The 22,666-nt window shown below is 38.2% G+C and overlaps 1 protein-coding gene across 1 annotated transcript in view; it reads left to right on the top strand.

The window, feature by feature from the left end:
• LOC148025958 (phosphoglycolate phosphatase) overlaps nucleotides 1-20,095 on the top strand; it is an 83,274-nt gene extending 63,179 nt beyond the window's left edge. Inside the window, exons 5-6 of the mRNA XM_087693204.1 lie at nucleotides 17,883-18,115; nucleotides 19,296-20,095. Coding sequence (XP_087549330.1) covers nucleotides 17,883-18,115; nucleotides 19,296-19,470 — 408 coding nt within the window. The 3' untranslated portion in view covers nucleotides 19,471-20,095. The remainder of the gene's footprint in view (nucleotides 1-17,882; nucleotides 18,116-19,295) is intronic.
• Nucleotides 20,096-22,666: the final 2,571 nt, after the last annotated feature.

The raw sequence follows: 22,666 nt of genomic DNA, 5'->3' as shown, positions 1-22,666 counted from the left end.
GCATTTAGAGGACTTTGGCTTAAGTTTGCTGTGTTCTTCTTTACGAATGTGCACAAAAGTCTTGCAACCAAACACTTTCAGGTGAGCATATGAATGTGGCTTGCCCGACCAAGCTTCCTGAGGAATCCCCCTCCCAAGACCTGTTCGGTGACCGATTAATCAAGTGAATAGCTGTCATAACAGCCTCTGCCCAAAAGCCAGGGGGTAATGCAGCATGAGACAGCATAGTACAGATTTTATCCTATATGGTCCGATTCCTATGCTCTGCAACTCCACTTTGGGGTGGATTATGAGGGGCAGTGAGCTCCCTCTTTATCCCTTTGCTGTCACAATTGTCTGAAAGGCCTTGGACACATATTCCCCATCATTGTCAGAGCGAAGACACTTAAATGTCTTATCAGTTTGATTTTCAACCAATGCCAATAATTTTTGAAACTTGTCAAGCACTTTGTCCTTGCTACAAATAGGGTAAATCCATACCTTCTGTGTAGCATCATCAACAAAGTTGACAAAGTATTTCTTTTCCCCTAAAGATAACCTGGCATTTGACATACATCGGAATGTACAAACTCTAGAGGGGAAGATTTCGATGAAAGACTCTTCTTATGAGACGCCTGTGCATATTTACTATAAACACAATGATCACAATGCTCAAAATCAACATAACGAAGACAAGGCAACTAAACCAAATGAGAAAGCGCTTTCATTCGAGTTTGACTTATGTGTCCCAACCGGCCATACCACAAAGAGACACTTGGCTGCTCGGCCACAGCGACAACATGGTCACGCACACTAGATACATGGAGAGGATACAAGGTATTACTTTTACAACCTCTGGCAATCACTCTAGATCCCTTACAAATCTTCCATTTCCCATTACTAAAGGTGGTATGAAATCCATCGTCATCTAGCTGCTTTGTGCTAATTAAGCTCTTCTTGAGTTGAGGTACATGCCGTACATGTTGAAGTGTAAAGACAGAACCATGCTGAAAGTGCAACTGCACACTGCCAATGCCTGCAATGTTACATGCATAGTTGTCCCCAAGATGGACAACACCATGTCAACCTGTTGTATAGTCAGAAAACCACTCACGATGAGGGGGTGACATGAAAGGAAGCACCTAAATCTAGAATCCAAGTGTGCATGTTATCATCTGTATGTGCAAGTAAAGCATGTGTACTAACATGTGAAGAGACAAAGAGTACGTCATTCCCACTGTCACTGTCATGAGTGACTACATTCACCTCTTCAATTTTGACATTGCTCTTCTTAGCCTGACTCTCTTTCTTCTCTTCCTTGCTATCACCTGTCTTCTTGCCCTTACCTTTCTCTTTCTTCCATTTGTAGCAGTCACATGTAAAGTGACCTTTCTTGCCACAATGATGGCATTCAACATCTTTGCTATGTGATTTACTGCGTCCCTTGCTATTAGATTTGCCCTTCTGTTGTGATCTGCCCCTAGTATGGAAAGCACTGGAAGACTTACTGGATGCATTGTTCTGCCGATTCATTTCTTCCATGAGTAGAGCACTCTCTACATCAGCATACAAAAGTATCGCATTAGAATTGCTCATAGCAGTCTTGAATGTATCCCAACTCTCTGGCAGAGTGCAAAGCAAGAATGTAGCCTTAAATTCTTCATTAATCAAGAACTTCAAGGCAACCAACTGGCTGAAAATGGAGTTAAACTCGCTCAAGTGAGTAGACATTGCTGTACCCTCTTTCATACGCAAATCCATGAGCTTTTTCAGCCAGTAAACTTTGCTTGTGGCATTTTTCTGGCCATACAGTTCTTCCAATCGAGTCCAAATAGTATAGGCAGAATCCAAACCTTCAATGTTAAATAGCAAGGCATCAGAAATCAATGCGCAAGCTCATTTCACTCATCCCAGTCTTCCTGTTCCATATCTGCGGGCTTTTCCCCTTTGGTCTTAATTGGCCTTGCCTGCTTCTTCTACAACAGGATATTATAGCACTGTTTTTGCCAAACTGCAAAGTTATGTGCTCCTTCAAGCTTCTTAATGTGCATGAGATAATTGTTGTCACTGTTTCCAGCCATGATTTTCAGCCCAAACGTGACCAAAAAATTCAGCAAATGTAGGCCCAAAATGTCACACAAGTGACCAAGGTATAAACAAGTACCAATCAGCAATAAATAACCACGTAAAAGCAGAAATTTCAGATCTGCAAATAAATTTTCAGAAGCACTAAACCTTGTGCTACATCACTCCACAACTGATTATAGCTGTTCTAAGGACAAATACATCACATTACATGAGAAGTTCTAAATTTTAGTTGCAATTTCTGTTGTGCATGCACCCACGGGCACAAAATTTGGCACGCACGGCCAAAAGCCCCAAAATTTTTGTGCTGAAAGGATCAACCATACATCTGCACTGTCTCTGACATGCATAGAATAGGCCAATTTTGCCAAAATAGAGCAATTTCAGCAAAATCCCCAAATTTTTCCAAGTGCTAGATGTCCAAAATTGCATGGAATTAAACTCGCATGTACATAAAATGACCAAATGGCTCACAAATTTTGTCCAAACAGCAAAAGCCTCAAATTGCACAGGGTCCAATGTGCATCAATGTCGAGAAATTGTGTAAATTTCAGCCCAATTCTTACATGTACATGCAAAGCCCCAAATGTAGGAGGCAAAATGTCACTAATTCTTGCGATTTCTGAGACAAATATCACTATTGTGTCTTGCTCGCATCAAATCTGGACAAATTTCCAAATTTTTGGCAAGAGCTGTCGCCTGTCTATTCAGTGAAAGAACAATAACGAGCTGACCTGCACGTACTCGGAGAAGTGCGAACACCTTAGTTGCAGCTCTGAGACCAGTTTGAAGTGAGTGATACGCACCTGCGATGAAAATGTCAGGTAGAGAGCAAAACGTGAACAAGAGTAGAGAGCGAGAGTCAGAGAGAGAGATGCATGATGTTCTTGGATACAATCTTTTTGTGTGTACCTCTTTAGGTTTTAGATAGATATATATAAAAGTAGAAATGTGCTAAGGGTATGTTCACACCCGTGCACATATACAAGGCACGATGGCCCTTTATTCCCAACAGGTTGCATTGCCTATGCACATGTTCCGAAAGAGCTTCGTGGGAAGTGTAAAATGCATATTTATTGGCTACAGTTCGGAGAGCAAGGGCTATCGCTTGTATGACCCATGCACGAAGAATGTCTTGAGCATGTATTTATGAGCTCACTATTGGATGATGGTGAGCCTAGTTCCTTAGACGAAGCTCAGCAAGATGTACATTGGATGCAGGCCATGCAAGATGAGTTAGACTCTATTGTCACTAACCCTACATGGGATCTTGTGGATTTATCACTTGGCAAGAAGGCCATTGACACAAAATGGGTTTTAAAACTCAAACGCAAGGCTGATGGTACAATTGACAGGTACAAAGCACGGTTGGTAGCAAAGGGCTATGCATAGAAGAAGGACATAGATTATGAAGAAACTTTTGCTTCCACATACCATATGAGTACGGTGAGATCTGTGATTGCTATGGCTGGAAAGTACATCAGTTGGACATTAAGACAGCATTCTTGAATGGGCATTTGCATGAGGATGTTTATGTGTCACAATCTCCAGGGTTTGTGGTTAAAGGGAAAGAGCACATGGTATGCAAGTTGCATAAAGCTTTTTATGGTCTCAAACAGGCTCCTCGTGCATGGTACGTTGGGATATAAAGGCCCAGTAACCTCTGTGTATAGTACACGCACATTGTACATGTGAACACACCCTTTATGTGCCCTAAGTATAAATACATTTTATTCTTTGTGTACCAAGACATTGTTGGTACACTTTGATCGATTCGACTTTTCACTCTGCTCATACTCTCTCTAGCCGTCACACTCACTCGTTCACTCCGGATCGACCTCTATCTCTCCTAGCTATGGCCCTCTTGCTCCAACAACTAGTATCAGAGCACAGATTGTGCACGCTTCCCGAGACCACTGACTGACAGGTGACAATCAGCTCACGAACATGTCAAGCTCACTAGGGGTCACATGCAGACGTGCAGCAGCAAGCGTGGCGTGCATGCGATGAGGCAGTGGTAGGCATGACATGATTGGCCTGCAGTGGGAGACGAGACAGTGGCAGGCGCCAGCACAACCAGCAGTCGCGACCTGCAGGGCACGCGGACACCAAAGACAACGTGCCACGACCAGCATAGTTAGGCGTGACCTGCGTCTGCGGGCGATTGACGGTAGCAGGCAGCGAGTAGGACATGCGACGTGACGGGTCAATGGACTCCCCCCCCCCCCTCCTCTCGCCGTCATTTCGTAAACCCCAAATATTAAAAAAAATCTTTTCTTGAATCTCTTCTCCTTGGCGGGAGCTCACATACCAGAGGCACAATTTCAAAATTTGTGCAAAATTGGCCACAGAATTTGGGGCTTTTCCCAGATTTGGCATCATTTATGCTTGTTAGTGACTATTGAGTTAGAAATTGTAGACATTGCGAGCGGTGATCTCAATTAAATTGGGAATTTTGCCAATTTTGTCGAAATTTTATATTTTTTGGGTAAAATTTCCTGGCATTGAAATTTGGGGCTTTTCATGTATTGGCAGAGCTTTACTCAGCTTGGTCAGATTGACTGACATTCATGCAATTTTGGACTTGAAATTTTGGAGATTTGCGCAGAATTTGGTAAATTTCTGCATCTTTTGCCCGTGCAGTGGTTGGTTAATGTACAAATAGTAGAGATTTATTCCTGGTTGAGGAAAAACAACAAGGTATTTTACTGGTTTAGCTTGTGCTTTCGCAAATTAGTGCATTTACTCTTGTGTTCGTGATAAAATGGCTGTAACTTCTTCCAGTTCAGACATGAAGAGTTTGATGGAGATTAAATGGTTTGATGGTCATGGATTTGACCTTTGGAAAGACCGTATGCAAGGCATTTTGTTCCTAAAGGATTGTGAGGATGCTTTGCAGGAAGATAAACCTGCACTAATGTCTGATGCAGATTGGGCCAGAGTGAATAAAAAGGCTGTGGCCTACATAAAGATGCGTGTCACTGACGACATTTTGACAGACATTAAGGGTTTAGACACAGGTTATGTAATATGGGAGAAGTTGAAAACTACTTATGAGATCACCACACCTGTTAATCAGGTGCATTTAATGTGCAATGGTGAATATGCAACTAGATGAGTCAAAGCTTGTAGCTGACCATTTGAGTGCATTTACAGGGATTCTAAACCAGCTCAAAGATGCAAATTTGGATTTTGATGATAAGTCGAGGGCGATCTTTTTGGTCGTGACACTGTCGGACTCATGGAAAACCTTAGTGGTTTCACTCAGCAATAACCCCAATCTCTTATATGATGGGGTGAGGGGTTCTATCTTGAATGAAGAAATTAGACGTATATCTAGTGGAGAAGGCAACAACTTAGCTTATAATGTAAGAGGTAGGGCTGAAAAGAAAAATGTAAATGCAGGACACAGAAACAGGAGCAAGAGCAAGGGAAAGGTTAAGAGTGACATTACTTGCTATCATTGTGGTTGGAAGGGCCACAAGAAACCTAATTGTAGGCATTACAAGAAGGAACAAGAGAGAGAAAAATGCAGGAGATAAAAAGAAGAAGGGAGAAAAGATAGATGCGTTGGAGACAACCAAAGGCAAAGAGAAGGCCAATGTGGCCTCTAGCGTGATCATAGAAGAGCTTTCAGATACAGAGGCTGATGTATTATGTGCAGTTGATTATGATGCCCTTGTATGTCACATGTAGGATATACAGATTACCAAGGTTGATGTGATTGATGCACTCTTGGCAGTTGATGATGGTGTCACTCAGACTTGGATTGTAGACTCTGGTGCCTCTTTCCATGTAACTCCTTGCTTGGAGTGTTTTGCTATGTTTAATGCAGGTAGTTATGGAAAGGTGTATCTTGGAAATAACCATGCTTGTGGCATTGATGGGATTGACAAGAAACAGTCTACAGTGGCTATCTCGTCTTGTGAGACTGAGTACAAGGCAGGCTTCACGGCAACAGTGGAATGTGTATGGTTGCGCGGAGTGTTGGTTGATCTACATTTACCATTGGAGGGTCCTACACCCGTTCTTTTTGATAGTTAGAGTGCTATTGGAGTAGCATGAAATCCTGTGTTTCATGCTCGCATGAAACAAATAGAGGTGCATTACCATTATGTCAGAGAGAGATGCTATGCACGAGAGATCAACTTGATGTATGTATTCACACAGAAAAATATTGTAGACATTTTCACCAAGGCATTACCACGTGACAAGTTTGAGGCTTTTCAAAAGTCCTTAAACTTGTTAGCCTTTGGTGATTGACCATCCTTGTACTTCATCACATTGGCACTGTAAGGGGGTGTTAGAATTTACCGATTCTATGGGTAGTGCCTAATGTAATTTGTGTGGTGTGGACACTTATTAAAGTGTTAATGTAAGGAGTGTACACCTAGTGTCTTAGAAACTTAAAGTAGTGACACTAGGCTCTAGAGTAAAATAAACCTAACTCTAGTTAGTTGGTCGAAGGTTGGTTAGGTCAACCCTTGACCTAAATATAAATTGTACTTTCACTCTATCTTTCATTCCTAGCAAATACACAGTTCTCTTTTTGCTTCAGCTCACTCTCTTGCTGTCATTGTCTCTTTTCTCTCTCTCCATAGCTGGCTGCTATTTTTCAACAATTTGTTGCAAAATCCAATCTTTGGTTGTTGCCAAAGTAATAACGCATCTAACAGTTGCTATCTTAGCAAGTGGATCGAATGTGTCTTCATAATCGATGCTATATATTTGAGCATAGCCTTTTGTAACTAGCCTAGCCCTATACCTACTAATCGAACCATCTACATTATGGTTGATTTTGTAAACCCACTTGCAACAAATAACCTTCTTACCCTTAGGCAATGATACCGGATCCCAAGTCTTATTGGCTTCTAATGCAACCATCTTGTTATCCATTGCTACATTTCAATAAGTATGACCAACAACATCCTGAAAATAAGTGGGCTCAATCTCCTCAACCACCTTTACTATGTAAGCATAATGGTGAGTTGCATAATCTTTAAAATCAAATCTTTTAATAGAATATATGATGCTGCTAGACCTACGCACCACTGGATCATTGAGTGGAGCCTTACATTACAATGTGCTCTTTGTATACCCGGTGTCTTGACTAAAGGAATACCAAGCTCATCATCCAAAATCTTTGAACTACTAGAATCTCCATAAAATCCCAAATGACTAGTAGACGTATCATTACCATTTGACACTTTCTTCTTCCCTTTTTCTTTACCTGCAATACTTGTACATGCACTTGAAGATATGGGGCTACTTCTTAGTCTCCCAAACCAAGGACTAATTGTAGATATAGTATCAGATGGTGTTTTTGGTTCACTAATGCTCATTGATTTTTGCTTTTCTTTTTGCATATAACTATCATCATCATCATCATTCAATACATCACCACTAGATGCATAGTAACTGCTCATCTCATAAAAAATAACATCTCTGCTCACTCTAAACTCACCTATGATAGGGTTACAACAACAATACACTTTTTACTCTAAAGAGTATTCAATAAAATAACATTTTTCAGCCCTTGGATCAAGCTTATTTCAAAGCTTATCTAGTACATGAATATATGCAATATAGCCAAACACTTTCAAGTGTGACACATCGGGCTTTTTGCCTGTAAAGCATTTTTCGGGGGTAATTTCATGAATTGCAATTGTGGAAGCTTTGTTCATAATATAGACAGTAGTATAAACAGCTTCTGACAAAAAATGTTTTGGTATTTCATTTTCAATCATCAATGCCCATGCAACTTTTGCAATATGACTATTTTTTTTTCTATAATTTTATTTTGCTGTGGAGTATATATGTAAGTAAACTATCTCTTTATTTCATGAGATCTCAAGAAGTCACTAAATTCATCAGAAAGATATTGTTTTCCTCTTCTAACCTTAAGCATTTAACTAGTAAGCTTGTTTTTGTTTCAATAGCAGCCTTGAAAGTTTTGAAGTGCTCAAATACATCACTCTTTTCCTTTATGAAATATCCATAACTTCCTTAAACAATCATCAATAAACGTGAGAGAATATTTGCTGCCACATAGAGATATATTCTTACTAGGCCTCCACACATCTATATGTACATCATTAAGTATATTTTTACTTACATCTCTGTCATGCAAAAAGAGTTGTCTTGTCTGCTTACCAAATTGATATGCTTCACATACTTTATGGAATTTTGTAACTCTAAAAGTATGTAACCCTATAATGAATTCTTTGGATTGCATTAGTTTCATTCTCTGCACATTTACATGTCCAATACGTTTATGTCATATTTCAATTTTTCCAACCAGTTTTCTTACGTTTAGCATACATAGCAACATTCATTGCATGAATTCCAGCATCTAAAGTAAACATTTAGCTATCTCTATTTTTTTTTGCAACCAATTTACACTTCTTATTAAAGTCTTCTATAAAACAATCTTTTGCAATGAATCGAACGTGTAATCCTTGTTCTACCATTTGGCCAACAAACACTAAATTCTTTGTGATTAATGGCACATGTATTACATCTGAGAAACTCTTTGTGTGGGCATTTTGCAAGGACAAGGAAATCTTTTCAATGTGTAAAATCAGATGACACGAATCATCAACCGTCTGATATAATCTAGATTTTGCAAATCTTGCATCTCTTATAAACCATTTAGCATGATTGGTCATATGCTTAGATGCACCTGAATCGACATATGATACATCATCATGTGTCCTCTTTCTTATAATAACATTTATCATATACTGCATAATAATCAGACTCTCATTTTTTTCTTCTATCTATTGTGAAGACGATACATAGTTTTCTTGGTATAATTTACAACTAAGAATATTATTCTTCTTACCATAGCAATGGGTTACAATATGACCTATTTTGCCACAATAATGACAAACAATACTAGAATTTTCAGAACCTTTGTTCTACCATCCACCTCTTCCTCTAGAGCTTCTTTTACCTATAAAGTTTCCATGCTTCGTGAAACCATCATTTTACCTAATTGCTAATTTAACATGTTTTGTTGATTATCACGAGCACGTTACGTATCGCGGCCTTTTGAAGAGAATTTACTATATTTTCTTTCTAAACCTAAGTAAAAATCTTAGACCTATTTACTACTTCTTTTAGATGATTCACTCTGTATGTTAATCTTTTCAGTGATTTTGAGAGAAACCAACTCATCAAAATCTAAAAATGGCTTCCGTACATATAGAGAAGTGACAAATGATTTTCAGGCTTTCTCAGTATTAAGGCCATCCAAAGTTGAAACGAAATCATCATCATTAAGCATTGTATCAATTGTTGCCAAAGTATCTGCAATGCTCCTCACTTTCTAAACATACTCATTGACGGACATTTTTCCTTTCTTCAAAGTATTGAACTCTTGCTTGAGTTGAATCTTTTATGACTTTGTATTTACTGAAAATATTTTCTCAAAAATTGCCCAAGCTGTATGTGAAGTTTCTACATTTTCGATATGCCCTAAGATAGTATTATCAATGATTGCAGATAACCAAGACATCACATTTTTGTCCTTTGCATTTCATTCTTTTTACGTCCTTAATTCATTTGCAGTTGTAGGGTTATTCAGCTTTGGCTCCTTTTCATCACCTGAAACTTTCATGATGGGTAGTTATTTTTGTTCAGCTTTTGATGGGACCATTATCACAAAAATAATACAAAACAAAGAAGTCTTCTGCAACTTTTCACAAGTACACAACAATACACCAAGCAGTCTTTTTTAGTGGCTGCTCAACAATATATGTAATCTGCAACTTGTTTGTAGATAAAACTTATGCTTGTTTCTTAGTGAACACCTTAAAATTTGTAGATTTGAAATCTGTAATCTATGCACCCACTTTCGACTGATACAGCTGAAATTACAGTATACCGTGAAACTGCTCACACACCAAATCTCATAGCAATCAGAGATTTTGGCTATGCCTTTCTTTCGGTGTCTCCACATGCACTAAGAGAAAGAGTGGAAAAATGGAGGGCTTCTTACCTGTTGCTTGCTTGCTCGAATCCTTGCTTCTTCTCCTTCACTTTAACCTTCAAAACCAAACTGTCTTAGTGGCGTCGCTCTGATACCATATTAAGAATTGCATGGTGGGGCATTTGCTTGAGTTGCTGTGGTAAACACATATATACACACAAGAGGAAGCTTACTCAAGAACACAAGAAGAGCGATGGAGACTTCAACCTTCAAAACCAGCCTGTCTTAGTGGTGCTGCTCTGATACCATGTTAAGAATCACATGGTGGGGAGACTTGCTTGAGTTGCGGCACCAAACACACAAGAGGAAGCTCACTCAAGAACACAAGAAGAGAGATGGAGGCCAAAACGTTTTCTTGCTAATTTTTTTTTTGGATCTTCCACAGACAATATAATGTACACAAAGTATAGATAAGATACGATATATAGGAAAGTGGCCTACTAAGTTAAACAATGTATAATTGACTATACTAATCGACTGGCGCTATAACTATGCCAGTTGTAGGTAGGTATAACAAACTAAATATAATAAGTGATAAGTTAGTGGCCATGTGAGGATCATAACGACTACTTACATGCTAAGTGTAGACGTGCAGACCCATCTAGTCAAGCGGTCCATTAGCAATGTCCGCACGTGTTGAGTTTGCTATCTCAACAATATTTTGGTCAAGTCTGGATATCTTAAAAGCATGTTACTTATTCAAAATGATTGGGTGGAGCTGCTTTGTTGGTTGTCAATTTCCATACGATAGCTTAGAGAGTGGCTCTTTTGCAAGCTCTATGTATGTAGAGTCATCCTTGGATTGATATTGCAAAATTTTTAAATTAAGGAGACTAATGCCTTTCTTTCTCTTGATCATTTGATTGACTCTTGGAAGAGGTTTTTCATTTTACAGTTTGATATCCTTCTGGTCTATGGAAGTAGGTTAATTTATTACAAGCAAAAGTGTTGGCCTTTTCTAGGTTGCTAGGTTGGCTTGAAAAGACTCGCATCGGATGGCTAGATTGAGGTTGTAGACTATACGTAATGTTGTCATTTTTGGTTAGCTCTGTGTTTATTCTTTCCATTGCATTCGTCAATACTTCCAAGTGTCTAGAGGTGCAACCAGATTTAGTCAACCGTGCAAGAGCAGCTTCAACAACATACTCATTTGTGTGATTTTCAGCCTTTTTGCCCTTCGTAGAACTGGTTGTTCTTGAAACTAGACAATTTTATAAAAGGGTTAGCTATTAGATTTACCATATGATATTTGAGCATAAGATATGGGTATTGAGAAAGCCAACAAAGTATTGCATGTTTAGGATATCAGAGGGAAGTAGCAGGATTTACCATAAGATGGTTGAGGACAGGAGATGGGTCATTGAGAAAGCCAACAAAGTATGGCATATTTAGGATAGCAAAGGGAAGTACCAGTATAGATTCTTCATTTGTGGAAGTCCAAGTTTGCTTATTAGGAAAAAGGTTTCATATGGAGGCTATTTATTAGGGGTCTTCCTACTAGGGATGTGTTGTGTGCTTGCAAGATGTCCCGTGGTGGTTGTATCTTTTGCACTACATGTGACAAGACTCTGATTCATCTTTTCATCTCTTGCCTTGTGTTAGAATTTAAGAAAATGTTATGAGTATCATAGAAAAGATGTGCCTTTGGACCTACCTTAGTCTACGAAGAGATTATAGCTAGGGTATAAATTAGGGCTACGTTGCATTAATACAAATATAAGATTTGTATAACATATTACATTAATACAAATATGAGGTATAATATGGTGATACATCAACAAATATGTGGAGTATTCTATTAGACTAAGTAGTTAAGTAGTGGAATTTTTTTATTATATGAAAGACTAATTCTTTAGTATGAATGAATATTCAACTAAAAATACTATACATGTATTGGGGATCGCACACCTAATTCATGTGTCATCTAACAAAGCCTTTTCCATTTTCTCTGATGGATTACTATTTGGCATATTTGGCACATCCATAATTGAAACTGGCCTTTCCCCTTGGATAAGGTGGTAAATAATCTAATTAAACACTGATTACAATAAGCATAAGATTCATGTAAACTCAAAATGCACACTTTACCACTTTAATCTTGGACATTGGACATCCTATTGGCCTCAAAATTTGTGTCCCCTGCAGCATTTCTTTATCTTATATTGCAAATGGAAGGAGTACAACTTAGATCCTTTGATCTCCTCCACTAATCCAAGTGCCTCTTCTTGTTAAAACTAACAACAAGTCTCCAAACCAATTTGCCCCTTGGTTTGCTTGGAGATTGGCCTTTACTCTATTCTTTGAAAGACAAATTTAGCTCCAAATTTGATATCGGCTTATTGGCCTCTTGAATCTTCTTGAAATTTCTCAATTTCAATTATTGGAATTTAAGTCCTAGGCCCTCAATTTTGAGCATGTATTTTGTGGTTGTCAAAACCCTAATTTTTTCTCTAAATTAGGATTTATAGTATAGATTTTTCAATATCTCCACCTATGATTACTCAAATGGATTGATTTTGCTAATATAACTTGAGAGATAGTTGGGGGATGAGGGAGAATGCTAGAAAGAGAGAAATTTCAGAGTTTAATCCCAAGAAAGGCTAGAAAATAGTTGCTGCCTTGCTTAAATAGCCATGAAAATGGTCACTTATTGCTTAGGACTATCAGAAAGATTGTTGCCCCCTACTGTACGTTGTTAGTTGCAATAGAAGGACGTTAGGTTGCTGTTACTTGCTCTTGGAGGGCTCTAAATTGCTGTTACCTGCTCTAGGATTGGTCCATGGTGGTTGCAAATCACATCGTTAGTATCTCCTTGCGCTCTAATAAGCTCCTTTCTCACAATGGTTGGAATAGACTTCCACCAACCCCGAAAAACGTTTTTTCCAATTTCATGGGTAAGTTTTGCCAAGTGGGAGTCTTTTCTAATCCTATTTTCTAGCATTATCAAACTTATTAAATTAATGTATAGAAGATTAATCTTAAAAAATAATTTAATAATAATTCTAGTGCTTAGAAATTTAATTTTACCAGCTAATAAGTAAATTGGCTAGGTCAATATTGCTAAGTAGTTATTGACCTTTAGACTTGCATTAATTAATTAATGCCTAATCTCTAATATCACCACTAATATTAGAGGCCAATAAATTGGTCTAGGCCTAGATTTGACATCGGATCCTCCTAGTACTTGTCAAGCATAACTTATTACAACTTTTACCTTGACACCTACATGTGCCACCCCCTTGAAATTACTACAATCGTCCTCAATTGCACCACATTGTGGCAAATGAAAAGCCCACTATATTGGAATTTCCATGAGGCATTGCAATCAGAACATTGGCCATGTTTAGAAACCACTTGTTTAATTTACAGACTTGATTTAGGGTTTTGCACCTGATAGTCCCAAAAGGGCTGGTGTCCACATTTTAGCCACTTTTTGAGTAGGCGCCCACACAATGGTGCGGCACCCTAGACAGCCTATGCCTATAAATAGGCAGTCCCCTCATTCATTCTTCACCCCTCTTTCTCCATGATCAGACATCCTTCACATCTCTCACCAATGCCTTCCATTGCCCTCACACCCCTTCAAGTAGACATTGCAGTTCGTGGCTTGTGGCTGCCTTCACCCTTCCTTTTCTACTTCATGCTTCCTATTCCAACATCAAGCCTTGTGTTTGGAGCATCTTCCACCTAGCGTCATTCGCTTATAACAGGGGCTATTGGGACATACGATTTTGTAGCTTGACTCCTCCATCACCTGTGTAACTCTTTTATCACAGGGGCTACTAGGACTTGCATTTTTGCAGCCTGGCTCCTCCTCCATCACGTCGCGTCACTCGTCTGTCACAGAGGTTGTTGGTACTTGCGTTTTTGCAGCCTAGCTCATCCTCCATCATCTGGCATCATTATTATTCACTTGGTGTCAGCATCTGGGCTGCTCTTTCTGCGTTTGATAACTTTGACACTTTGGGATTTGCATTTTGTTGCCTAGGTTACTTCCCAGCATTAAAGAACTCCATCACCTCGCGTTACTCGTCTGTCATAGAGGCTGTTGATACTTGCGTTTTTACAGCCTAGCTCATCCTCCGTCATTCGGCATCATTATTATTCACTTGGCGTCAGCATTTGGGCTGCTTTTCTTGCATTTGATAACTTTGACACTTTGGGACTTGCATTTTGCTGCCCAGGTCAGTTCCTAGCATTAGAGGATTGTGGTTTGCTTCCTCAACAGCTTGTGATAATCTTTCACATCTCCGACAGTATCAAAGGACTACGGTTCACTACCTTGACAATTGTCCTTTACCTTAGGGTGATTACTTTGATAGTCCACTGCTTGGAGGATTGCATTTTGCTCCCTTTATTGTGCAGACTATCTTTTGAGTTTCGGCTGTGTTGTATCAACTTTTCTTCTCATAGTATAATTCAGTGTATCATCACCGTGTTCTTCATGTGTTTTTGAGTTTCTCCTCTCTCAATTTTTGCTGCGCACATTGTTACTCCGTGTGAACTCTATTGTCTCTCTGCTTTGTCACTTATTTTGACATGGTATCAAAGCATCTCTCTTATACTTGACATGATATCAGAGCATACCTGTTATTTTTGACAGGCCATTGTTGTCCAACCATGGCATATATCCCAAACCTATTGAAAATTTCCAGCTAGCATATATGTAACATAAAACTGAAAACCAATCTAGAACTGTTGCTAGAAACCCATTGGATGCATCCATAACTCATATTTCTCAACTGTTCTAACTTCATAGTCATAGTAAAGTATATTCTCGATATAAAGCTTGGCTGAAATTGTCAATGGTGTTTACTAACACGCTAGTATCCATGGAATCAGTTATAAACCATCGAAAACTGAGCATACTCTGATCATTTGTTGATTTGAGAATTGATCACAAACTGGTGCAAATGTGACCCAAACTGATTGCAAAAATGGATGTAAAACTGGTTTCAACAGTGATCATAAACAATTTTCAAATTGATAAAAAACTAAGTTGAAACTGATCAAAATTTCATCTCAAAAGTGAGGGAAAAGTCCATGCCAAACTAATCATCAACCGATCATTTGTTGATCTGAGAATTGATCACAGACTGGTGCAAATGTGACCCAAACTGATCGCAAAAATGGATGTAAAACTGGTTTCAACAATGACCATAAACAATTTTCAAATTGATAAAAAACCAAGTTGAAACTGATCAAAATTTCATCTCAAAAGTGAGGGAAAAGTCCATGTCAAACTAATCATCAACTGATTTCAAAGTGATGCAAAAGTATAGTCTTAGAGCCGTGGTAACAACCATACTTATCTGCATACATTTCATAGTGACTAGTACACGGAGTAGTGACCCTATTGCAGACATACTGTGAGCAAAGTACCTTTGATGCGTGCTGAATACATCCGAGATCCACTACATATGAGAGCTATCCAGAATTGGAGGACTGGAAGTGCTACCTTCCCCTTGAGCATTAGGCAATGCTCTGGACCCCTACTTTGTTGCACTTGACTGAGCTTGAAGTGAAGTCGGCTCTAACTAAAAGGCATCTTGGTAAAGTTGCAACAATTGAGGATGGCGTGTGAAGTCGTCCTCTTCCATCCATTTTGCATCTAATGGATGGCGTGTGAAGTCATCCTCTTCCATCCATTTTGCATCTAATGGTGAGACAATGCTAAAGTTTTACAAAGAAGTATATTAAAACTTTACTTTCAATTTTAGTTGCCTCGAAACCTCCACTAGATTGTAGGCCTGTCTTCCCTTTAAGCATTGTCATGCTTTATACTTTTACATTGTTGCAATTTCAACTTAACTAATATGCAATGTTGCATTCAATTGACTAGCCCCTCTTGTGTACGTGACATGCTAGGAGCACCAAATGCATTGGAAAACATTCTTGTTTGTATAGTTTGGACCATTGCAATGTGATTGTACAGGGGAATATGCATTTTATCAACCATACCAAGATACATTTTCTCATACATTGCATGCATTAATAATTGTATTTCCCTCATGATTAGCACTATACGAAGCATTTGCATAACGACGTTAATACCATGAATCCCAAACATAGTGATTGCATATATGCATTGCTAAACTTGCCACTTTGTGCTATCTTGAAGCTCTTGAAGACGATATCCTCTTCTTGCCTGTGTTGTGTTTCTTTAAGGGGTTCAAGAAGCACATGAATTGAGTATCTTTTGCCAATTGCATAAACATTTCAGCTACTATCTTGAGCTTATCTTTAAATTGGTCATCAAATTCTTCTTTCTCTCGCTGGTCATCAACTTCAAGAGACCTAGAAGGACCCACCTCTTATCCGATTCCCTTATTCTTAGCTTGCTGCCCATGCTTCGTGTATTGTCCAAGATCTCAGGCATTGTATTTTCCCTATTACTTTGTGAATTTTCAAATTGAGAGGTATCATCCTTGCTTAATCTCATCTCACTATTTGAAGATATTCTTGTTGTAATGCTCAACTCAATACAATTTCAGTACTAGAGCAAAGCTTTTGACCTTCAATTAGGTGCCTTGGACTCACCATTCGAGGTAATTGATGGTATCCGAACAATGGAACCTTGAAACCAGTCTTTCTCCTTGAATAGAGTGGTAAATAACCTGATTAAGTACTAATTACAGCAAGCATAATATTCACACAAACTGAAAATTCACACTTAACTGCTTTAAACTTGCTTATTGGACACCTTGTTGACCCCAAAGCTAGCATCCCTTGTGGGATTTCTTTATCTTATATTACAAATGGAAGGAGTATAATTGAGATCCTTAAACTTTTGATCTCCTCCGCTAATCCATGTGCCTCTCGTTGTCAAAACAGACCAACAAGCCTATTCTAAACTCATTTTCTAGCATTATCCAACCATTTAATTAAATTTTAAAGTTAAGTAATTTTGAAAATTAAATTTAGCTCTTTTGGCCTTGCCCACAATTGAATGCACCCGTCCGTAAATAAAGTGGCTAGGCCATTTGCAACTTGAAGTGGTCCCTAATCTTTGTTGACCCTTAGATTAGCATTAATTAATTAATTAATTAATGCTACTCCCTAGTGTCACCACTAATACTTATTGGTCAAACAATTGTCCTAGTTAAATCTAATTCTACTTGACCAACAAAATCTAGTTTGCATAAATTACCACAACTTTTGCCTTTGATACCCATTGCATTCTCGGGGTCCTTGGCATGTTGAAATAACTGTCGTGTGCATCACATGTGCTTCTAGCTCATTAAATTAATTTTCAAAAGATTATTTTTAAAAATTAATTTAGTAGTAACTCTAGTACTCAGAGAATTAATTTCACCAGTTAATAATTAAAATGGCTAGGCCAATTTGTCTTCCAAGTATGCCTAAGTAGTTACTGACCCTTAGAATGGCTTTAATTAGTTGATTAATTAATGCCTAATCTCTAATGTCACTATTGATATTAGTGGCCAATAAAATAGTATGGGCCCCCAATCTGATATCGCGTACCTCCTAGTACCTGTCAGGCATAACTTATTACAACTTTTGCCTTTGACACCTACTAATATCTCAGGGTCTTGGGTCCCACATTGTGAAATAATTAACTTGCACCAAGTGACATTAGCACATTTGATTTTTAATCAAGTGCTAAACAAAGCAATAAAATTTCACGTCTTCCTAACAATAATGTCTTTATTTTTGATTCAGCCTTGGGTATCCATGGTCATTTGGCTCGTGTTCGAGGATTACTCTCTTAGTAGATCTCTTCCTTGATGTAAATATTCTCATTTAATTTAAGCACAGAGAGAGAGAGAGAGAGAGAGAGAGAGAGCTGCTTTGTCTTGTTTAGGTCGCATTACACAGCTGGATAAGCAATAACTTCCAATCAGTGACTGCAATGTTTGAGGATCGGTTTGATTTGTGGACTTTGAAGACTTGCTATTCTGAGAAGGATGAAGCTAGCAAGAGATCCAACAGAAAACACATGGAGAAAAGGGAAAGGACAAAATCCTTGGATCTGGTCCTTTCTCAATCTAGAATACCTGTTCGAAGAATGAAGGAACTGAGGAGTTTATCAGGCTGGTAATTTTTTCTCCTCTGATTCTTTGGATCTGCAGTTTCATTTTGTAATGTAGTCTTCTAGTGATGTTTTATTTGATTTGGTGGTTGAAGGTTCCACCAACATGCATTAAGAAAGTGGGTTCAAGTGATCCATATTTATATTCAACTTTCTTCTGATAAAAAGATAATGTAGCCGAAGTGATTGAATTCTGAACTATGAGAAAATGCCACTAGGAAGCTGTATGGAAGACTGACTCACTGAATGACAGTTCATTATTGTTTAGCTACGTAGTACATGTTGATTGATTCCAGACTTGCAACTTGCTTTTCAGTTGGTGTGCGTAAGGGAAATCTGTAAGTAGGTGTGTTTAGTTACTAGCTCATGTTACTCAAGTTTCTATTTGATGATGTCTCAACATTGACTTTTGATCATTGCAAGCCAATTGTTTTAGTTGGGACTGTTTAGCTCTTGGGGAGAAAATTCTACTTGGCAATTGAGTTTCTTTTTAACATCTTGCCCAGTAGTAAAGCTCCCATCAAGCATCTCCATAACAGTTGTTACTTCAACTGTAAAAGCTTAACAATGGCACACTGTAAAAGCTTAAGATGTGCCTTGGTTTTTTAAAAAATGTACCATGGTTTTATTTAAAGGGATGATTTTAACACAGAGGACTAAAGTGAGGCACAACGGTTGTTTCTTGATTGATTTGCAACCTGGATAAAACAGAGAAAAAGCAAAACTTGAAATCTTATTTGATAAGGATCGACCAATTTATGTGTCTCCATTGATGGTGTCCTTTAACATCGGCAGCTAGCATATTGATACCTCCATCTAGTTTTGTGCACATTTCATAATATATTCCATGGTGGACAAAGCAAAGTTGAAAACATTCTCCATTGCCTTCTATTTTAATTGGAAGTGGACCAAGAATTTGATGCAGCTTTGCCTTTGACATTGTGGAAACATGTAACAATGGCAGTCCATCTGTTCTTCTAATTAGTCTTTTTATTTCTTGAAGTTCTCAACATGCAGACCAGTGCTATTTTAGATTTTGTGTATATTTTATTGAGTTTGCATGTTTCTAGCAAGGTTTAGGTTCTAATTAGTTTTTGGACGACATGCAAATCAGAGCAATAAGCAGAAAGGGACATTATAGCTATAGCTTTAAGGCTAATCAGACTAACTTGTTTCCCGTGCCAGGAGATACTACTACAGTTTGTATTTGGAGTTCTCAGATATTGCCGGTCCTCTTTTGAAAACTATTGTCACAAAGCTAAGTGAGGGAATTTCTTTTCTTTTGGTCATCCTGATTGGGAGATCCTTGGGTCTTATCTATCGAGGAATCCAGCAGAGTGTTCAGTGGACTTCCAAGTAGAACATGCCAGCATAAATTAATAACTGTATCAGATTGGTCTATCAGGTTTCTAGTGGGCACCCTTCTCGTCTTAGCAATGGACTTGGATGATGAATGAAACCGGACGTCACATAACCTCTTTTTGATACAAATATGGTTGGCAAAAAGGACCTGGCACCAGATGATACCTTGCAACATGAACACCTCCTTTTTGTGTGGAATGGTGGAGGTCTAACCAGGATGCTAGTGCAGATGCAGCATTAAGCACATACATGCAAATTGATGATTGGGAGGAGCCAATTTGAATCATCCAAGTCTTGACTTGTGTGTGCAGGCAACAGACAGAGCCGACACTTTCGGGGCAGACCGAGGCATTTATGGATGTACTTTAGTTCCATTCTGCTGTTTGTGATACAGTAATTCTTTGTCATTGTAAGTTAAATAGTGGGCAATCTTTGAGATTGAATTTTAATGGAAATCACCTGCTTTCAAATTAATGGTGTTAAAAGCCCTGGCTAGAAAGCTAGCCTTTTTTGCGAATGCTATGCTTGCATTCCATTCAGCTTGGCAGAGGAGACCCACTTGCCGCAAAGAGTATGGACATACAAGGTGTATTGCACAAGTTTTTCTAATAATCTGTCATATTTTGAAATGTGTACAGTTTTGTTGGACCATGTTAGGTGAGATAGTGGAATTATATGCAATGAATGCTTTCCTTTGCTTTTGCTTCATGTTAGTTGGCTGATTTCTAATGCTATCCTGTTTCTTAAATTGAACTTCAAAATTAAGTAATAACCTTTGGCGCTTATACACATCAAGTAGTAACTCTTCAGAAGGCTGAGCACAATAGAATTCATTAACTGAAATATTGATTACCTTCATGAGATTGAATGGTTGATGGTCAGCGTGCTAACAATATTTGTGTTAATGGGCCAAATATTTGTGTTTACTGTAGCTTGGGAAGATGGCTTAGCGGAAGAGCTTGCTAGCTTCTCGTGAATGATGTTCAAAGATGGAATAGCAAATGAATTAAAGTGAGACGAGGTGCTTGTCTCATTTTAGATGTTGAGAACTTTGTGGGCACGTCTTTGATGCGGTCTATATATGCAGTTAATGAATGAGACTATTTAAAGTATTTACACTAGTAGACTTTATACATGTATTTAGTGTATGAGATTGTGTAAGGTGTTGTAGTAGTTTAAATTACACCAATAGTCTCCAATGGGCATATCGATTTAGTACATATGTATTTGTACACTATTTTGTGTGCTCGTTGTTTGATAAGATGTGATTATATAAATCTTGTCAATGCGTGAGGTGGTACCCTTAGTTAATATTGTAACCTACTTTTTGTGTTAGAATGCAAGATTCCTTGAACAATATTTGGTGGAAGTTAGCTCCTGTAATCTCACATAGGTGTTGAGAATATCGAGTTAAACTATTTCAAGGACTTGATGTGTCTGTTGGCCATAGTGTTTGCTATTGGTGTGCTTTATTTTTGTAAAATGTGCCTATTTAGCGCTTCCTTGATTGTACAATTTTTGTAGTCCATCACATAGGCCATGCTATTTGGAACTTGCGGAATATCGTGTACCTTGTTTAGGATTGTTGGAGTCTACCTTGTAGGAAAGGTTTGTCCCATTCTCAGGAGGATTGATTTGAAAATAAGGTTCTCAATAATGCTAAGGCCAATTTATAGTTTTTCTTATGTTAGTCATAGGTAGTAGTTGGTGGAAACTAATTTGAACCAAAGTGAAGTTATGTTGCACTCGGTTCAAAGAGTGAGAAACAAGGGGAAGCTAATGTGTCAACCCATTTGCTTGTAAGGCTAAGTCTCAACTCCACACCTTGAAACGATACGAGGTGGAGTTCTAAGATGATTTTCATATGATGGATAACATTTCGGCCCTTTCTACTTTCTTCTAATCTATTGTTTTGAGGAAAACCTCTCGGCTTACTAACATCACCTAACCAATACGGTAGGTTTGTGGAGGATTTGCTCTTATGCTTTTCTTTTTGTGAGGAGGTTGCTTAATTGTCTAATTGTCTAGCACATTTAATTTGATACATAAAAACATGTTTTACTTGGCTCCAGGTTCGTTAATGTGATTTAGATTTAGATATATAATAGAAATACAATTTGAAGACAATCTTTTTAGGAAAACAATACTCTAAAATTGAAATTGATGTTTTATTAATGATAGATTAATCATTTATATAAGACTTCGTCCAAAGGTGATACCACCCGTTTGTCTTGAATTAACATCAAGGCTTTTTGAGAGAGGCATCCTAGGCTTATAGGGATTAGATTGGTCTTAGATATTGAAGGAATCTGTAGCCAGAGCTCGCTTAGCATCCTTGTTATCTTGTTTACATCTAATCCTTATGGAGAGAGCTCGTGTTCAAAGCTAAGCCTTATGGAGCTCGCTTAGCACCCTTGTTATCTTGTTTACATCTAATCCTTATGGAGAGAGCTCGTGTTCAAAGCTAGGCCTAGCATCTAGAGTGGCAAACAACAATAGCCCCTTGCTGAAGGGTGTTCGTGATCACTCTTGGGGAAGGCTTAGTGCGTGATTTGTAAATCTAGAGAGTTTTTCTACCATGTGGGTTTAGGAAAGGAGTTCCTTATGCATGTGGTCTATCATATTTTTCTAGTTACTAGATTCTAACTCTTGGATGGTTGAAGAGAAAAGACTAGTGTTTTCAAGGGCTAAATAGGAAAGGTTGTAAGCCACATCAAGGTCCTCTTTAGCCTAAATGATATTAATTATGCCACAGTTTTAAAGGACGTAAACTTGGTTGAGTTTAACTTATGTATCCATCTTTGAAAGTAGTTCAATATCTCCGTACCCTTAATTATTAGGGTATAGTACTCCTTGGATTTGCCGACTTTCGTAAAGAATCTCAATTTCTTTAATTATCATGTTAACATTTTTTCATGCTATCTAATCTTCACTATCTTTAGTTGATACTATCGTTTTTCAACACTAACATTCATATCGATATCTATAAATTTATCATGCAATGATTTAACTCGATTCCTAGCATGGGAGGGGATGTTCCTTATGGAAACCCCTCGTAGAATATGATCCACCTCTATTGAAGTTACGAGAGATCATAGGATGTTCAAAAACTTAGTGGCTTCATTCCATGCGTAACTTAACTTATCACGAAGTGGCAACACATTTTTGACTAATATGTAAAACATATTACGAGC

The sequence above is a fragment of the Lygodium microphyllum genome, chromosome 14, assembly GCF_053477565.2.
Source record: "Lygodium microphyllum isolate KBCC chromosome 14, Lygodium_microphyllum_v1.1.10, whole genome shotgun sequence".
Taxonomy (NCBI): domain Eukaryota; kingdom Viridiplantae; phylum Streptophyta; class Polypodiopsida; order Schizaeales; family Lygodiaceae; genus Lygodium; species Lygodium microphyllum.
Note: the sequence above shows the minus strand (reverse complement) of the source record. Positions and strands in the feature narration are given on the sequence as shown.